Genomic DNA, 14791 nt, shown 5'->3' with positions numbered 1-14791 from the left:
ATACGAAAAATATTGTAACAAACGGTGTTGCAATTACATTTTGGCCATTTTCCCAACACTTCCGGCTCTTTAATTTCAACCATAGATTCCCAGATATGAGGTTCTTTAAAAACAAACAGGAAACCGATAACCCATAAAATTCACGGACATATCGCTTGGCCATAGAAGTCTCACAAAACCCCAGAGCTAACCAATCAATTTTGAGAAGAACGGCGGGACTTCCTGTTACGTTCTTGTTAGCGCCCCCCCTTTTTGTGTTTCCCTCACTGTCAATCAAAATAGAAAAAAATCGACCCGAATTCACCGATCAACACAAGCCCGCCTTTGATAAAAGATAATCATGTTCGGAGTTTAGTTGATCAGATAATCTTTCGATTATTACCATTCACGATATGACTGGTACATAACATTTAACCCATCGAAGCATACAACCAACCGGTGAGTTTGTACGTTACAACCGATAGCAAAGCAGGCTAGCTACGGCTTTTAATCTTTTGCAGGAGACCTATGCTAGGTAGTTAGCTAGTTAACAAAAGTAAACATTCAATCTGTGTCGAAATCCGCCTTGAAACATTGTCGCAAAGTTAGGGTTTGCCGTTTATTCTTCATCGACTGAAGTTTGTTGTCTCTTTGCAGCATTTTAGGAGCGGCAAGCTGTGAGAAATGTAGTGTTTTGCTCAATTTTCCTATCTCTCCATGCTAGCGCCAGAGCAACGTTTGAAACAAGAGGAAATGGCTACCGCGGACGTGGAAGGCAGTCAAAGCGAATTCCTACAGCACGGCGGAGCCTCGGAAAACCAGGTACCCCAACATTTTCTATCTCGTATTTCGACTCCTCCGAGCTACTACTGTGTGGTGTTTTTAGCTAGCTAGAAGTTCACACGTTTTAAATGTTGCAGTGGTGTAAAGCTAGTATACTTCCGCCGCTGTGTTCCCCGCTATAACGGCCACCCACTTTACCCCTCTAGAACCCGCCCATAGTGGGTAGGACACAGCCCGTCACTTGGTCAGGTCGCCGATATTTAGCTCGTCTACCTGGGGCTAAAGGGGTACAGTGGGGAAAGGAGGGGTGAGTGGGGAAACCGAACAGAGAACGTGGGAATCTGTGCACCGGACTACAAAATATCTCCCCACGCTCATGTTGTAGCGATTACGTATTTTGTCTAGCCACTCTAGCTCTATTCGTTGGATGATAGAAGGCTCTTAGATGTTTTTTGTCTAGTTGTGGTGACTAGCTCTCGAGAACCATTCTCCCTATGTAGACCGTTTGGCTCCATGTGAATTACAATTCCGTTGCTGTTTTAACATTTAGAAACGCCAATAATTGCTTTCAAATTGTTTTTCAAAACATATGCTAATATCCGCCTTATCTTTCATATCAGCGGGAAATTGTCTTTCAAATAACAAATATACTAACTGGCAGTTTTGCACAGCTCAACAAGCTGTGTGTCTCCAGTTGATGAACTACACTTCATCTCCAGTCTTGCATACACACGTGTTCGTGGCCGCCTATGTCTCTTCTGTCTTTGTAAACAAGCGATGTAACATGGAGATAAGGCCGTGTGGGAACACAAATCCTATAACAGGTGTGTAGTAATTTAACCATTTGTTTAAAAAAAAAAAAAAAAAGTATTCCTGATATGAAAAAACATACCGCAAGCGATGCGTGTTAATGTTTAGACTATCGTCGGGGCTCTTAACAAAACTCTACTCGTCAATAGGCGATGAATTGGGTAGGTGCGTTACATGCTTGAGGAAGTTTGGATCCTTTCTTATCAAACCACTTAGCTAAACCATAGACTGTATAGCGGATTCAGAAATATTTAGGTTCATGGTTGATTTCAAATTTTTCCCTTATTAAGTGAAATGTCTTGATACTACTGTATTATTACTAGTCCAATGTTGCAGATACCTATAATATTGGATATCTATTTTAACAAGATCCACAATAATTGTCTTGTCTGCTGACACTATATTGTGATATCAAATCATACTGCATGTAATTTTGCCCTATTCACAGCGTGGAGCCTGCACCCTGGTATCTGTCTCTACATCTAGCTCTCGTCTCAGATAGAACAGAATTGTCATTTCCAAATCAATATTTTTGCTTCATATTCTTTGTGAGCTACAATGTAACAGCGTAAGACTTATGACCAATGCCGTCTGTAACTAGATCAACTTTTTGCATTCCGCAACAGTGATTTAATAATAATAATAATTTATGAATGTGTGTCTTCTCTCTGTCAGACCACAGACATGACCGCCATCCAACTAACAGGTTCAGACCGTTGGGAGTTGTTAACCCCGGTCTCTACCGGGAAGGATGCGCAGCAGGGAGTCGTCCACATTCCTAACTCTAGCATGATGACCTCTAACGGCCAGTATGTTCTCCCGATCGGGAACATGGACAGTCAGCCCATCTACGTCACAGCATCTGGCAATGACGGCTCAGCCAACGGAGTGTCCAGCATACAATACCAGGTAGTGTACTGTACACACACATGCATATACACACAAAAGTATGTGGACATCCCTTCAAATTAGTGAATTTGGCTATTTCAGCCACACCTGTTGTTAAAATCGAGCACACCGCCATACAATCTCCATAGACAAACATTGTCAGTAGAATGACCCGTACTGAAGAGCTCAGTGACTTTCAACGTGGCACCGTCATGGGATGTCATCTTTCCAACAAGTCAGTTTGTCAAATTTCTGCCCTACTAGAGTTGCCCCAGTCAACTGTAAAAATGGTCTGTCCTCGGTTGCAACACTCACTACCGAGTTCCAAACTACCTTTGGAAGCAACGTCGGCACACGATCTGTTCGTCGGGAGCTTCATGAAATGGGTTTCCATGTCCGAGCAGCCGCACGCACACATGCCTAAGATCACCATGCGCAGTGCCAAGCGTCTGCTGGAGTGGTGTAAAGCTCGCCGCTATTGGACCTTGGAGCAATGGAAACTGGTTCTCTGGCGTGATGAATCACGCTTCACCATCTGGCAGTCCGACGGACAAATCAGGGTTTGACTGATGCCAGGAGAGCGCTACCTGCCCGAATACATAGTGCCAACTGTAAAGTTTGGAGGAGGAGGAGGAATAATGGTCTGGGGATGTTTTTCATGGTTCAGACTAGGCCCCTTAGTTCCAGTGAAGGGAAATCAACGCTGCAGCATATGATGACATTCTAGACGATTCTGTGCTTCCAGCTTTGTGGTAAGTTTGGGGAAGGCCCTTTCCTGTTTCAGCATGACAAAGCCCCCGTGCACAAAGCGAGGTCCATACAGAAATTGTTTGTCGAGATTGGTGTCGAAGAACTTGACTGGCCTGCACGGAGCCCTGACCTCAACTCCCCACGAACACCTTTGGGATGAATTGGAACGCCGACTGCGAGCCAGGGCTAATCGCCTAACATCAGTGCCGAACTCACTAATGCTCTTATGGCTGAAACTGCAGCAAAGTTACAACATCTGGTAGAAAGCCTTTCCAGAAGAGTGGAGGCTGTTGTAGCAGCAAGGGGGGAACCCACTCCATATGAATGCCCATGATTTTAGAATGAGATGTTTGACGAGCAGGTGGACACATACCTTTGGCCATGTAGTGTGTGTGTGTGTACACACACATATCTGCAGGTACACTCACACACATGCACTTGCACACACGCACCTCTGTTAGCGGAATGTCCAGTACCAGGTCGATTATCATGTTAGCCATGTTAGCCTTTACACACAATATTCTCTACACACAAATGCTGAACTATCTCTTCCATGTCATCCCTCAGATCCACAACTCAGATGGAACTCTGGCAGGCTTCTCTGCGCAAGGATTGGACGATGGCTCGGGCCAAATCCAGCTCATCCAGGACGGTAGCCACGGCAATATCGGAATCAGCATCGCCACGACGACAACCTCTGACCTCCTAACGCAGGCTGGGCATATGCAGCAGATTCAGGGCGTGTCATTGGCTGGGGGCACGACCTATAGCGGCGCGGTTCCCATGGGGCTGTCGGGGGGTAACATAACTTTCCTCCCTATCAACAGCATAGACCTCGAATCACTAGGGCTTGCCGGCGCTCAGACGGTTCCCATAGCAACAACAACCGACGGTCAGCTGATCATGGGCTCCCAAGCGCTGGAGGGGCAGGAAGGTGCAGCCAAACAGCTAGCGACCCTAGTTAGTGAAGCTAACGGTAACCCAGACCTCTATGTGCCAACAACCTCATCATCCCAGCTGCCCGAGACCATCGACGGGACGGGGGTTCTGACCCAAGCTACTGCTGTGTCTGCCGGGGTTTCAGACCCATCCTCAGAGAACTACAACTCCCACAACCACCTGCAGCAAATACAGGTCAGTCATATGACATAGAATTCCCTAGGCTTTATTCCCAGCGCCCTACACCACATAACAGTCATATTACAGTGAGCCATGATACAGGAAAAAAGTTACTAGTCTTGTTTAACTTGTCTTCAGCAGGTCATATCATATTACTATGTACGTTGCTGTAGATCCTCCTCGGGACACTGTTCTAAGAGCATGGCTGAGAAAAATACCATGACTGAATTAAGTCTGTTTCATCCAGGTGTCCATCTCTAATGCCTCGTCCCTCTCCCAGCCCATCCTACAGCTGTCAGGGGACAACCAGGGGGCCCAGGGACAGGATCTATCCCAGTCTGGGCAGACGCTCCAGAGTGTCCAACTAGTCAACCCTGGAACGTTCCTCATCCAGGCCCAGACAGTCACTGCTTCAGGACAGATACAGTGGCAGACCTTCCAGGTAGGTTATGTGGGTGTGTGTTTATCTGTTTCACTACCGTATGTAGGTGTGTGGGATCATGCATGTGTGTAACTCTTTCTAACGCGCTCTCTCTCTCAGGTCCAAGGGGTCCAGTCTCTGCAGGGCCTCCAGCTCCCTCAGGCCCAGGGGGGCCAGCAGCTGACTCTAGCCCCAGTCCAGGGCCTCTCTATGGGTCAGGGAGGATCCATCACCCTGCCTAACCTCCAGACTGTTACAGTCAACTCTATAGGACAGCCAGGGATTCAATACACACAGGGAGAGGAGGCCGGCAGTCCTGCAGGTAGGAACATGCATATGTACACACACACACACACACACACAAACTCTCCATCTTTCTATTTCTTTCTTACTTTGTCTCTCTCACACACACACACAACTATCTCTCCCCACAGACATCCAGATAAAGGAGGAGCCAGACTCTGAAGAGTGGCAGCTGAGTGGTGACTCCACCCTTAACCCCAGTGACCTCAACAACCTGCGTGTCCAGATGGATGAGGAAGACATGGACATGTCCACCGGGGAGGGCAAGAGGTTGAGGAGAGTCGCCTGCACATGTCCCAACTGTAAAGAGGCTGGAGGGAGGTGGGTTGGAAAGACACACACACAATATATTAACACAAATATATTTAAAAAGGGTGGATCCTAGCTTTTAGCTCAGTGGGTTAATGTGGTCGAACCGCATTCTATACTCAGTAGGGTCAGTTTCTACCACGACAATTTAAATTCAAATGACTGCAAGAAGTTGACTTTGTGTGACCCCAACCCTCTCTCTTGTCACCCCTTCCTCCCAGAGGGTCGAGTCTAGGTAAGAAGAAGCAGCATATCTGTCACATCGTGGGCTGTGGGAAGGTGTACGGTAAGACTTCTCACCTCAGGGCTCACCTCAGATGGCACAGCGGAGAACGGCCCTTCGTCTGCAACTGGATGTTCTGTGGCAAGCGGTTTACCAGGAGTGACGAGCTACAGAGACACAGACGGACACACACGGGTAGGAATACACACTAACACCATCTTCACTACATAACACAAGCTTAACCCTCACCACACTTATTTTTTCATCACTCTCTACCTCTTTTTCTCCCTTTCATTTCTCTGTCCAGGAGAGAAGAAGTTTGTGTGCGCACAGTGTTCAAAGAGATTCATGCGTAGCGACCATCTGGCCAAACATATAAAGACTCACCAGAACAAAAAAGGTCTGGCTTCCTCCTCATTGTCTCCGCCCCCCAGCGACACCATCATCACAGCAGACGGAACCACCCTCATCCTTCAATCAGCTTCTGGTGCCCACGACCTCCTAGGCAATCAGGAGATCCCACTGCAGCTGGTCACCGTAGCGCCCGGTGAGGTCATGGAATGAGGGCGTGGCTTATAGACTGGCCAATAAACATGGACCGTGTGGGCTTCCCCCCCCCCCTTTTTTTTTTTTATATATGAATATATATACGTAAATATATGACAAATATATATATATATTTTAAGTAAAAGTTATCATGACTTTGTTTTTTATTTGCAGTCTTTTTATAGGCAGGCAAATAAATGAAATTCAATGTTGTCTCTATGTGCACACAAACAAAGATGCACACACACTCTCGCAAACATGAATACTCACTACGAAATGCCTTATTTTGTATCATACTGTTGTATAAAATGCTGGAGATGCATGTGTTTTTTAAGCTTTTGCAGATCATGTAATTGTGTTAGGATGCAGGGAATAGGAAAAGTGTAGTAGCCCTCTCTCTAGAGCGATTGATTGATTGATTGACTATATTGAATCATCAATCGCTTTCTCTAGAGAGTGTGGGTGTCTGTGTATTGAGAGACTACATGTGGCTTCATTAATCCTTCACCTGAAACGACAAGCATAACACCCTTTTAAGACCTTGTGAATGCTGTCATAGCCATGATATAACACTTTTTAAATTATAAAACACAAATGATGGAGTTTAACAACCAATATCTGCATAATGTCAGGCCTTTGTAATGTAGTGGTAGAGTTGGGCTTGCACATTGATTCTCCAACACATACCTTTTATTTGTTAACAATGTTCTGATCAATTAATGTTTGGATTGATTGAAACTTTGCTAACCAATAAAGTTATGTCTGTGTGGACACTTTATTTTAAAAAAAATTCTCTGTGTAGATTTTTCCCCCCTCAGCCCTGTACCCCATGAAAGTGATGTGACCTCATGCTATTAAAGCTTGTGACATGCCCTGTAGTTTCAGGTGAAGCGTTATTAGTGGGTGGATTGATTTGGTGATAAGTTGGCCTTACATACTGATCTAGGGTCAGTTTAGCGTTTACCCCCTTAATGTTTGAGGTTAGGATTTGGAGAGGGTAAGCTGATCCTAGATCTGTGCCTGAAGGAAACTTTGACCCACAGCAGAATGTTTGAGTCATCAGTCTAGCCAACACGAGCACACTTGCAGTGCTTGCTCAAGTCAAATGTGTCTTCAGTTAACTTGTTTTTTAAAGTTTTTTTTCCCACTTTTGTGTTGTATAGTCACATTTTATATTCTGTTTCTATGACTAGCTTAGTCTGGGACTTGTCAGAAGGAAGCATCTCATATCGGTTTTTAACCATGGAATTAAAATGAGTTAAAGGTCACAGGTCTGAAAATCAACTTGATTTCTCAATTGCCCACCCAAAATGGTGGCAACATTTTGAACTTGCCATTTTTGCATTTCTGGAACAGTTGAGGTTCACTGACCAGTACATTGAACATTTCAAATGGTACATTAAATATGGCCGCCGGAGCACGCACTCACTGCAAGACATTTAGTGGAATCCAATTTTCTACCCTTCTCCCGAAGTGTGTACTCGTTCACTCATCCTCATGGATTTAAATGGAATTTATTGGGAGTGGATTATGGTGGAAACTTCCTCCAGACATTTTTATACCAATCCAATGCACACATCTGGGTGAAGGGTAGAATCTGAATCGCAATATTCAGTTCTACTCATTCTAATTCTATAATGTTCCCACTCTCTTGCTAGTTGCTACTCATTGTAAAGGAAACAATCATGCCATTATTATTTCTAAATGTTATTGTAATCTTTCCTGTCAGTATGTGCATGTCTTAGCGTCCATTTACATGTATATTATCTTCTATTCACATTGTTTATAGAAGCCATTTTCTTTAGATAAATAATTTTGTTGTATCAAAAGCTTTTTTTTTTTAAGAAAGTGTACAATTTGAATGTTACTTTTTGTAAAACCCTTTTTCAAATGGATCGTAATTAAAGTCTGAATCCTTCCAATGACAGACTGTGTGCGTGCGTGCCTGTTTGTGTCATACTAGTTATTGTATGATAACAGCAAAGATTATTCCTCTCTGGTTACAGCAATCTTTGGTTGCAGTACTTCTGAAAACAATAGGTGGCAGCAAAGCCATGTGTGGCAGGATTACGTCAATTGACATCCACGAAGAAGAACGGTTTGTTTTCAACAATGGTTTTTACGAAGAAGAAACTGCAGGTTTGTTGTAATAATTATGTTCTGGTGTCTTTAGCTGTTGGTTGCATTATGTTCTTGATAGGACATTTAAATAAGAGGCAAAGGCAGTAAATTTAGAAAACTGAAACATCTGACTGTCACTTCTTTGCAATAGTAAGAATCCTAGCCATGTATACGACTAAACCACATATTTTTTTATAACTAACCCAAGATAGACCAGAGCCTGTCGTTTCCAATGGTAGCAAATTAATCATAGTGGACAGAACAAGCAAGAAGGGGGGCAGAGCCAAGCACGAGCTAGTGTGCTAAATGCATATATTTGCATATTTCCGTTAGAGAACGCCTACTCTGAAGTGCGCGTGTGCAATAACTCAATTTGCCTTTGTTTTAAACAACGCCATTTTTTTTTTTATTAGGCAAAGGCTACAACAACTCCACTCTGTTAGAGATGATAGTTTTGGAAACAGAAAACTGTATGGAGATCAATTACATAATTATCAGAATGTCGGTCAAAATCCGTCTTGCGCCATCTTCTCCCACTGCTGGCATTTGGGCTTCACATTTATACATCAGGTGAAATATCTGTCTCATTGTTCTGTCTGTGACTCAACAGATGGAAGGGGTTTAGTTATCATAATCTTTGACTAAAGTCTTTTTTTTTTTAAGTTGCTAGTAGTATGTAGTCTGTTTTACCCGTGTTGGTGAAAATCGAATAATTGATTTCAAGACTGGTCTGAAAATCGCTCAGTTCGCATTTCGATAGCCTAGGTAGACGATAGTGCATGGGTGTTAGATCTGCACTATCGGACTCTCGACTCCGACTCTTGCTGTACTCTAAACACTGAAACAGATTGTATTTATTTTCTTTAACCTTTATTTAACTAGGCAAGTCAGTTAATAACAAATTCTTATTTACAATGACAGCCTAGCGTCAGATACGTTCATACCGCTTCATTATTACAGAGTCCTACTAGGAAGACTACATTTGCGTTCTGGAGGACTGACATGAATGAGTATGATGCTGCCCACTATAAAATGCTTATTTTGTTTGAAAATAGGTGATGTGTGTTGTGTTCAGACTTGACGGATCCCATGGGATGATGCGGCGCACTCTACAGATGTTAACATGTTTTATTTAACTAGGCAAGTTAGTTAAGAACAAATTATTATTTACAATGACGGCCAAACCCGGACGACGCTGGGCCAATTGTGCGCAGCTCTATGGGACTGCCAATCACGGCCGGTTGTGATACATCCTGGATCCGAACCAGGGTGTCTGTAGCACTGAGATGCAGTGCCTCACGCCTATTATTTGCCATGCTATAGCCCTATTCGGACGGGTATTACTAGAACCGTTGGTTTAGTCATTATCCAAACATGTGCTTTGTTCCAGTGGTCGATTCACACATGATTAGTTTCTCCAAACTGCTCCCTGTAATTCTACTTTATTTCTATATTTTTAGTTGAATTGATTTATGATGGAAGCCTGGATGTTTTTATTGTGGTCGTGGATATATTTCAACGCCATGTCTAGACGATAATAGGCTACACTGATAACTCGTGCTCGGTTGCCAGATGTAGGCCTATAGGTGTCCCCATAGTGTGTTATGTAGCACTATACGGGATTGCTCCAATAATGGTATCTTTCCACGCGACAGGATACATTCCGTAGCTGCCGCCGCACCACTTCCACCTCTTCCTTTTATCGGCTCAATCCAGAGCCGATTCGCTTTGTAAAACCTGAGTGTATACCCCCAGTTTTTCAATAGTTTGAAGCAGCTAACTAGCCTCTCCATCAGGGTGCTCTGCTGTCACCCCGTTTGGTTTGTGCCATCTCGTTTGGGGTTCTTCCTTGTTTTTATTACTTGTGACAGTGTACTAACCTGGGCGATACTCTGGTCTACCAGCATTGCGGCGTTGAGGGTTTGTCTTACTTGTCTGTCCACCGAAACGCTCAAGGTTTTAGCCTTCGGGTTCGGGGACCGCGTCTACCTCGGGAGACGGTATGTTTCACTACCGTGGGCTTGCAGTTCTCCCGGAGAGTGAGCTAGGTGTTGCGAGGCGCGCCACCTTTTGTCAAAGATTTTTTATAACTAAACCAAGATGGACCACAGCCTGTCGTTTCAAATGGCAACAAATGAGCCAAGGGGGGCATATCCAAGCACGAGCTAGCGAGATCCTATTGGCGCGTTCTACCCTAATCTGCATATATCCGTTAGGGAACGACTACTCTGAAGTGCGCGTGTGTAATAACTAATTTCGCCTTTGCACTCCTAAACAACGCGATTTTTAGAAACTTTTGCAAAGGGTAAAGTGTACAAATCTTAGTCCACTCTGTTCATAACATATTCTAGTTTTGGGGACGGAAAACTGTATTGAGATCAAATGTTTCACCGATGAGAAATTTTGCAGAATGTTGGCCAAAATCCATATTCTCCCACTGCACGCCAGTGGGCTTCCTCTCACTACCATATGAAGCGGATGCTTCACATTTATACATGTACATCCAATGAAATTGAAATCTCATTGTTCTATCTGTGGTTTCATCTCTCACAGGGCGCAGCCATCTTGCCTAAACTCTTGTGTGTTCAACAGTGAACGAGCTATGCAAAGTAGCTAGTTTAACGAGATACTTATGTCATGCAATAAAATACAAATTAATTACTTAAAAATCATACAATGTGATTTTCTGGATTTTTGTTTTAGATTCTGTCTCTCACAGTTGAAGTGTACCTATGATAAAAAATTACAGACCTCTACATGCTTCGTAAGTAGTTAACCCTGCAAAATCGGCAGTGTATCAAATACTTGTTCTCCCCACTGTAGCTGGGTTTACTATATTACACTGAGGGTTTCAGTATATAGCTGGGTTTCCAATATTACACTGATGGTTTCAGTATATCACTGGGTTTCCTATATTACACTGATGGTTTTAGTATATAGCTGGGTTTACTATATTACACTGAGGGTTTCAGTATATATCTGGGTTTCCTATATTACACTGAGGGTTTCAGTATATAGCTGGGTTTCCTATATTACACTGAGGGTTTCAGTATATATCTGGGTTTCCTATATTACACTGAGGGTTTCAGTATATAGCTGGGTTTCCTATATTACACTGAGGGTTTCAGTATAAAGCTGGGTTTCCTATAGTAACTATCCTAGTTTCCCTTAGAAACTCCCATAACAGCTACATTACACTGCTGGTCTTACGCAGTGTGTAGCTGGGGTTGCCATATTCTATTGTTACACTGCAGGGGTAAACTCTACCCATCTCTTCTTCCCACAGAGAGAAACTACCATTTCCAGTATGGCTTTTCTCCTTGTGAAATGCAAGGTGTCCCTGCCCACAGGCAGCAGACTGCATCTAAGAAGGGTGGCACTCTGCAGTCATCCTGAGGTGCTTGCCTCTGGCATTTGCAGCTTCTCACAGGCCCAAAGGCCAAACTGAGAGAGGCAAGTGGTGTCCCCATGGGCACTGAATACAGTGATGGAAGGCTACGAACTCCAATTCCGATGCTGGCCACCGCTATTGTTCTGGCACCTCAAATGTCTCAGGGTCTAGTGTTGACGCCCTGGTTGACTGATTGTTTCCGAATGAGTTCAGATGAAGGAGCATCAACCTACATCCTAACCCCTCATTCTGGCCACGGGTTCTGTCTGACAGACACGTTAACCGGCCATTATAGTTGTCCACATACGCCCCTCTCGCTGTTGCGGATGAACTAGGGGCTTTCCCCAGTGTGTTGTGCCCGGCTAGGGCAATGGACTCTTTTCACAGTCGCAGGTAATAAGAAAGCTTTATCAGTTTTTGTTTACTATGGTGAAAGTTCTGTGTTAGGGCCTATATGACTGGACTCTCACATTGCATGGTGTACACTGTTCCCGCAGCATTTCAGCTGGCCTTTGCCTTTTGCTGTGGTGGCACATTCTACTGGAGGAGTAACTGCCTGGACGATTGGATAGTCTGCCCCATCCAGGGAACAGGCCACAACGGACACGAGGACCCTCTTGAACCACATTTGAGTTCTGGGCCTTACCCTAAATAAGGAGAAGATTCACCTGACCCCCCCCACGGAAGGTGATCTACCTCGGGATGTCTATAGACTCGACTCTCTCCATAGACTCGACTCTCATGAGGGCAGGCCAGTACATCAGGAGACGTGGAGGAGGCCGTAGGAGGGCAACAACCCAGCAGCAGGACCGCTACCTCCGCCTTTGAGCAGGAGGAGCACTGCCAGAGCCCTGCAAAATGACCTCCAGCAGGCCACAAATGTGCATGTGTCTGCTCAAACGGTCAGAAACAGACTCCATGAGGGTGGTATGAGGGCCCGACGTCCACAGGTGGGGGTTGTGCTTACAGCCCAACACCGTGCAGGACGTTTGGCATTTGCCAGAGAACACCAAGATTGGCAAATTCGCCACTGGCGCCCTGTGCTCTTCACAGATGAAAGCAGGTTCACACTGAGCACATGTGACAGACGTGACAGAGTCTGGAGACGCCGTGGAGAACGTTCTGCTGCCTGCAACATCCTCCAGCATGACCGGTTTGGCGGTGGGTCAGTCATTGTGTGGGGTGGCATTTCTTTGTGGGGCCGCACAGCCCTCCATGTGCTCGCCAGAGGTAGCCTGACTGCCATTAGGTACCGAGATGAGATCCTCAGAGCCCTTGTGAGACCATATGCTGACACATGCACATTTACATTTTACATTTTACATTTTAAGTCATTTAGCAGACGCTCTTATCCAGAGCGACTTACAAATTGGAAAGTTCATACATATTCATCCTGGTCCCCCCGTGGGAATTGAACCCACAACCCTGGCGTTGCAAGCGCCATGCTCTACCAACTGAGCCACACGGGACCATTTGTGGCCTGCTGGAGGTCATTTTGCAGGGCTCTGGCAGTGCTCCTCCTGCTCAAAGGCGGAGGTAGCGGTCCTGCTGCTGGGTTGTTGCCCTCCTACGGCCTCCTCCACGTCTCCTGATGTACTGGCCTGTCTCCTGGTAGCGCCTCCATGCTCTGGACACTACGCTGACAGACACAGCAAACCTTCTTGCCACAGCTCGCATTGATGTGCCATCCTGGATGAGCTGCACTACCTGAGCCACTTGTGTGGGTTGTAGACTCCGTCTCATGCTACCACTAGAGTGAGAGCACCGCCAGCATTCAAAAGTGACCAAAACATCAGCCAGGAAGCATAGGAACTGAGAAGTGGTCTGTGGTCACCACCTGCAGAATCACTCCTTTATTGGGGGTGTCTTGTTAATTGCCTATAATTTCCACCTTTTGTCTATTCCATTTGCACAACAGCATGTGAAATTTATTGTCAATCAGTGTTGCTTCCTAAGTGGACAGTTTGATTTCACAGAAGTGTGATTGACTTGGAGTTACATTGTGTTGTTTAAGTATTCCCTTTATTTTTTTGAGCAGTGTATTTACCTCAAAATATTATATGTACCTCAAAGCCAGTTCTACTGCTTCCCTCTAATTAGGTACTGATTTATACCTGGGACACTGCAGCATCAGGTTGCTCCGGACATCATAGGGTAAGATTTGAATACCCCTGGTCTAGAGGTTCAAGTCCTGTTCAACTCAAATCAATTTGTTTGTCACATGCGCTGAATATCGTGAAATGCTTACTTACAAGCCCTTAACCAACAATGCAGTTCAAGAAATAGAGTTAAGACAATATTTGCTAAATAAACTAAAGTGAGAAAAAATATTCTAAAAGTAACACAATAAAATGACATAACACTAACGAGGCTATATGGTTAGTCGAAGTAATTTGTAAAGTGACTAGCAGCGAGTAGCAGCAGTGTAAAAACAAAGGGGGGGTCAATGTAAATAGTGTCCATTTGATTAATTGTTCAGCAGTCTTATGGCTTGGGGGTAAAAGCTGATAAGGAGCCTTTTGGTCCTAGACTTGGCGCTCAGGTACCGCTTACCGTGCGGTAGCAGAGAGAACAGTCTATGACTTGGGTGACTGGAGTCTTTGACCATTTTTTGGGCCTTCCTCTGACACCGCCTAGTATATAGGTCCTGTATGTCAGGAGGCTTGGCCCCAGTGATATACTGGGCCATACGCACTACCCTCTGTAGTGCCTTAAGGTCTGATGCCGAGCAGTTGCCATACCAGGCGGTGATACAACCGCTCAGGATGCGTCTCGATGTTGCAGCTGTAGAACTTTTTGAGGATCTTTTCAGTCTCCTGTGGGGGAAAGGTGTTGTCGTGCCCTCTTCACAACTGTCTTGGTGTGTTTGGACCATGATAGTTCGTTGGTGATGTGGAATCCAAGGAACTTGAAACTCTCGACATGCTCCACTTCAGCCACGTTGATGTTAATGTAGGCCCTCCTTTTCCTATAGTCCACGATCCGCCCATTTGTCTTGCTCACATTGAGGGATAGGTTGTTGTCCTGGCTGCCAGGTCTCTGACCCTGTTCACCCACACTGCCAGGTCTCTGACCTCCTCCCTATAGGCTGTATCATTGTTGTCGGTGATCAGGCCTACAACTGTTGTGTCATCAGCAAACTTAATGA

The 14791-nt window shown here is 44.9% G+C and overlaps 1 protein-coding gene, 1 long non-coding RNA gene and 1 other non-coding gene across 6 annotated transcripts; 2 read left to right on the top strand and 1 right to left on the bottom strand.

Moving 5' to 3' along the window:
- Window positions 1-265: 265 nt before the first annotated feature.
- LOC139532311 (transcription factor Sp3-like) lies at window positions 266-8058 on the top strand. Of its 4 annotated transcripts, none has more exons than XM_071329766.1 (9): window positions 266-438; window positions 704-801; window positions 2248-2481; window positions 3778-4344; window positions 4610-4771; window positions 4871-5072; window positions 5185-5374; window positions 5584-5780; window positions 5893-8058. In XM_071329766.1, the coding sequence occupies exons 2-9, from the start codon at window positions 733-735 to the stop codon at window positions 6147-6149; spliced, it is 1878 nt and encodes a 625-aa protein (XP_071185867.1). In that variant the 5' UTR covers window positions 266-438; window positions 704-732; the 3' UTR covers window positions 6150-8058. The 4 variants fall into 4 exon arrangements, with proteins under 4 accessions (XP_071185867.1, XP_071185866.1, XP_071185864.1 ...); XM_071329765.1 differs by having other exon boundaries at window positions 269-438; window positions 4577-4771; XM_071329763.1 differs by lacking the exon at window positions 266-438 and having other exon boundaries at window positions 697-801.
- A 194-nt stretch (window positions 8059-8252) lies between these two features.
- Window positions 8253-13109, top strand: LOC139532310 (uncharacterized). The gene is made up of 3 exons (XR_011666536.1): window positions 8253-8822; window positions 11539-12036; window positions 12141-13109. It is a non-coding gene; the product is annotated as an uncharacterized lncRNA (long non-coding RNA).
- On the bottom strand, window positions 13038-13114 carry trnaa-ugc (transfer RNA alanine (anticodon UGC)). The gene has a single exon. It is a non-coding gene; the product is annotated as a tRNA-Ala (tRNA).
- Window positions 13115-14791: the final 1677 nt, after the last annotated feature.

The sequence above is a fragment of the Salvelinus alpinus genome, chromosome 10 (genome assembly GCF_045679555.1).
Source record: "Salvelinus alpinus chromosome 10, SLU_Salpinus.1, whole genome shotgun sequence".
Lineage (NCBI taxonomy): Eukaryota > Metazoa > Chordata > Actinopteri > Salmoniformes > Salmonidae > Salvelinus > Salvelinus alpinus.
The sequence above is the reverse complement of the archived record's forward strand: the minus strand, read 5'-3'. Positions and strand labels throughout refer to the sequence as shown.

What these genes read in the sequence shown, in the direction of transcription:
- LOC139532311 (XM_071329762.1), top strand. Translation starts at nt 697, where the DNA reads ATGCTAGCGCCAGAGCAACGTTTGAAACAAGAGGAAATGGCTACCGCG. An exon ending in GGAGGCCGGCAGTCCTGCAG is followed by an intron (nt 5,073 to 5,184) that starts GTAGGAACATGC and finishes CTCTCCCCACAG; the next exon opens with ACATCCAGATAAAGGAGGAG. An exon ending in ACACAGACGGACACACACGG is followed by an intron (nt 5,781 to 5,892) that starts GTAGGAATACAC and finishes TTCTCTGTCCAG; the next exon opens with GAGAGAAGAAGTTTGTGTGC.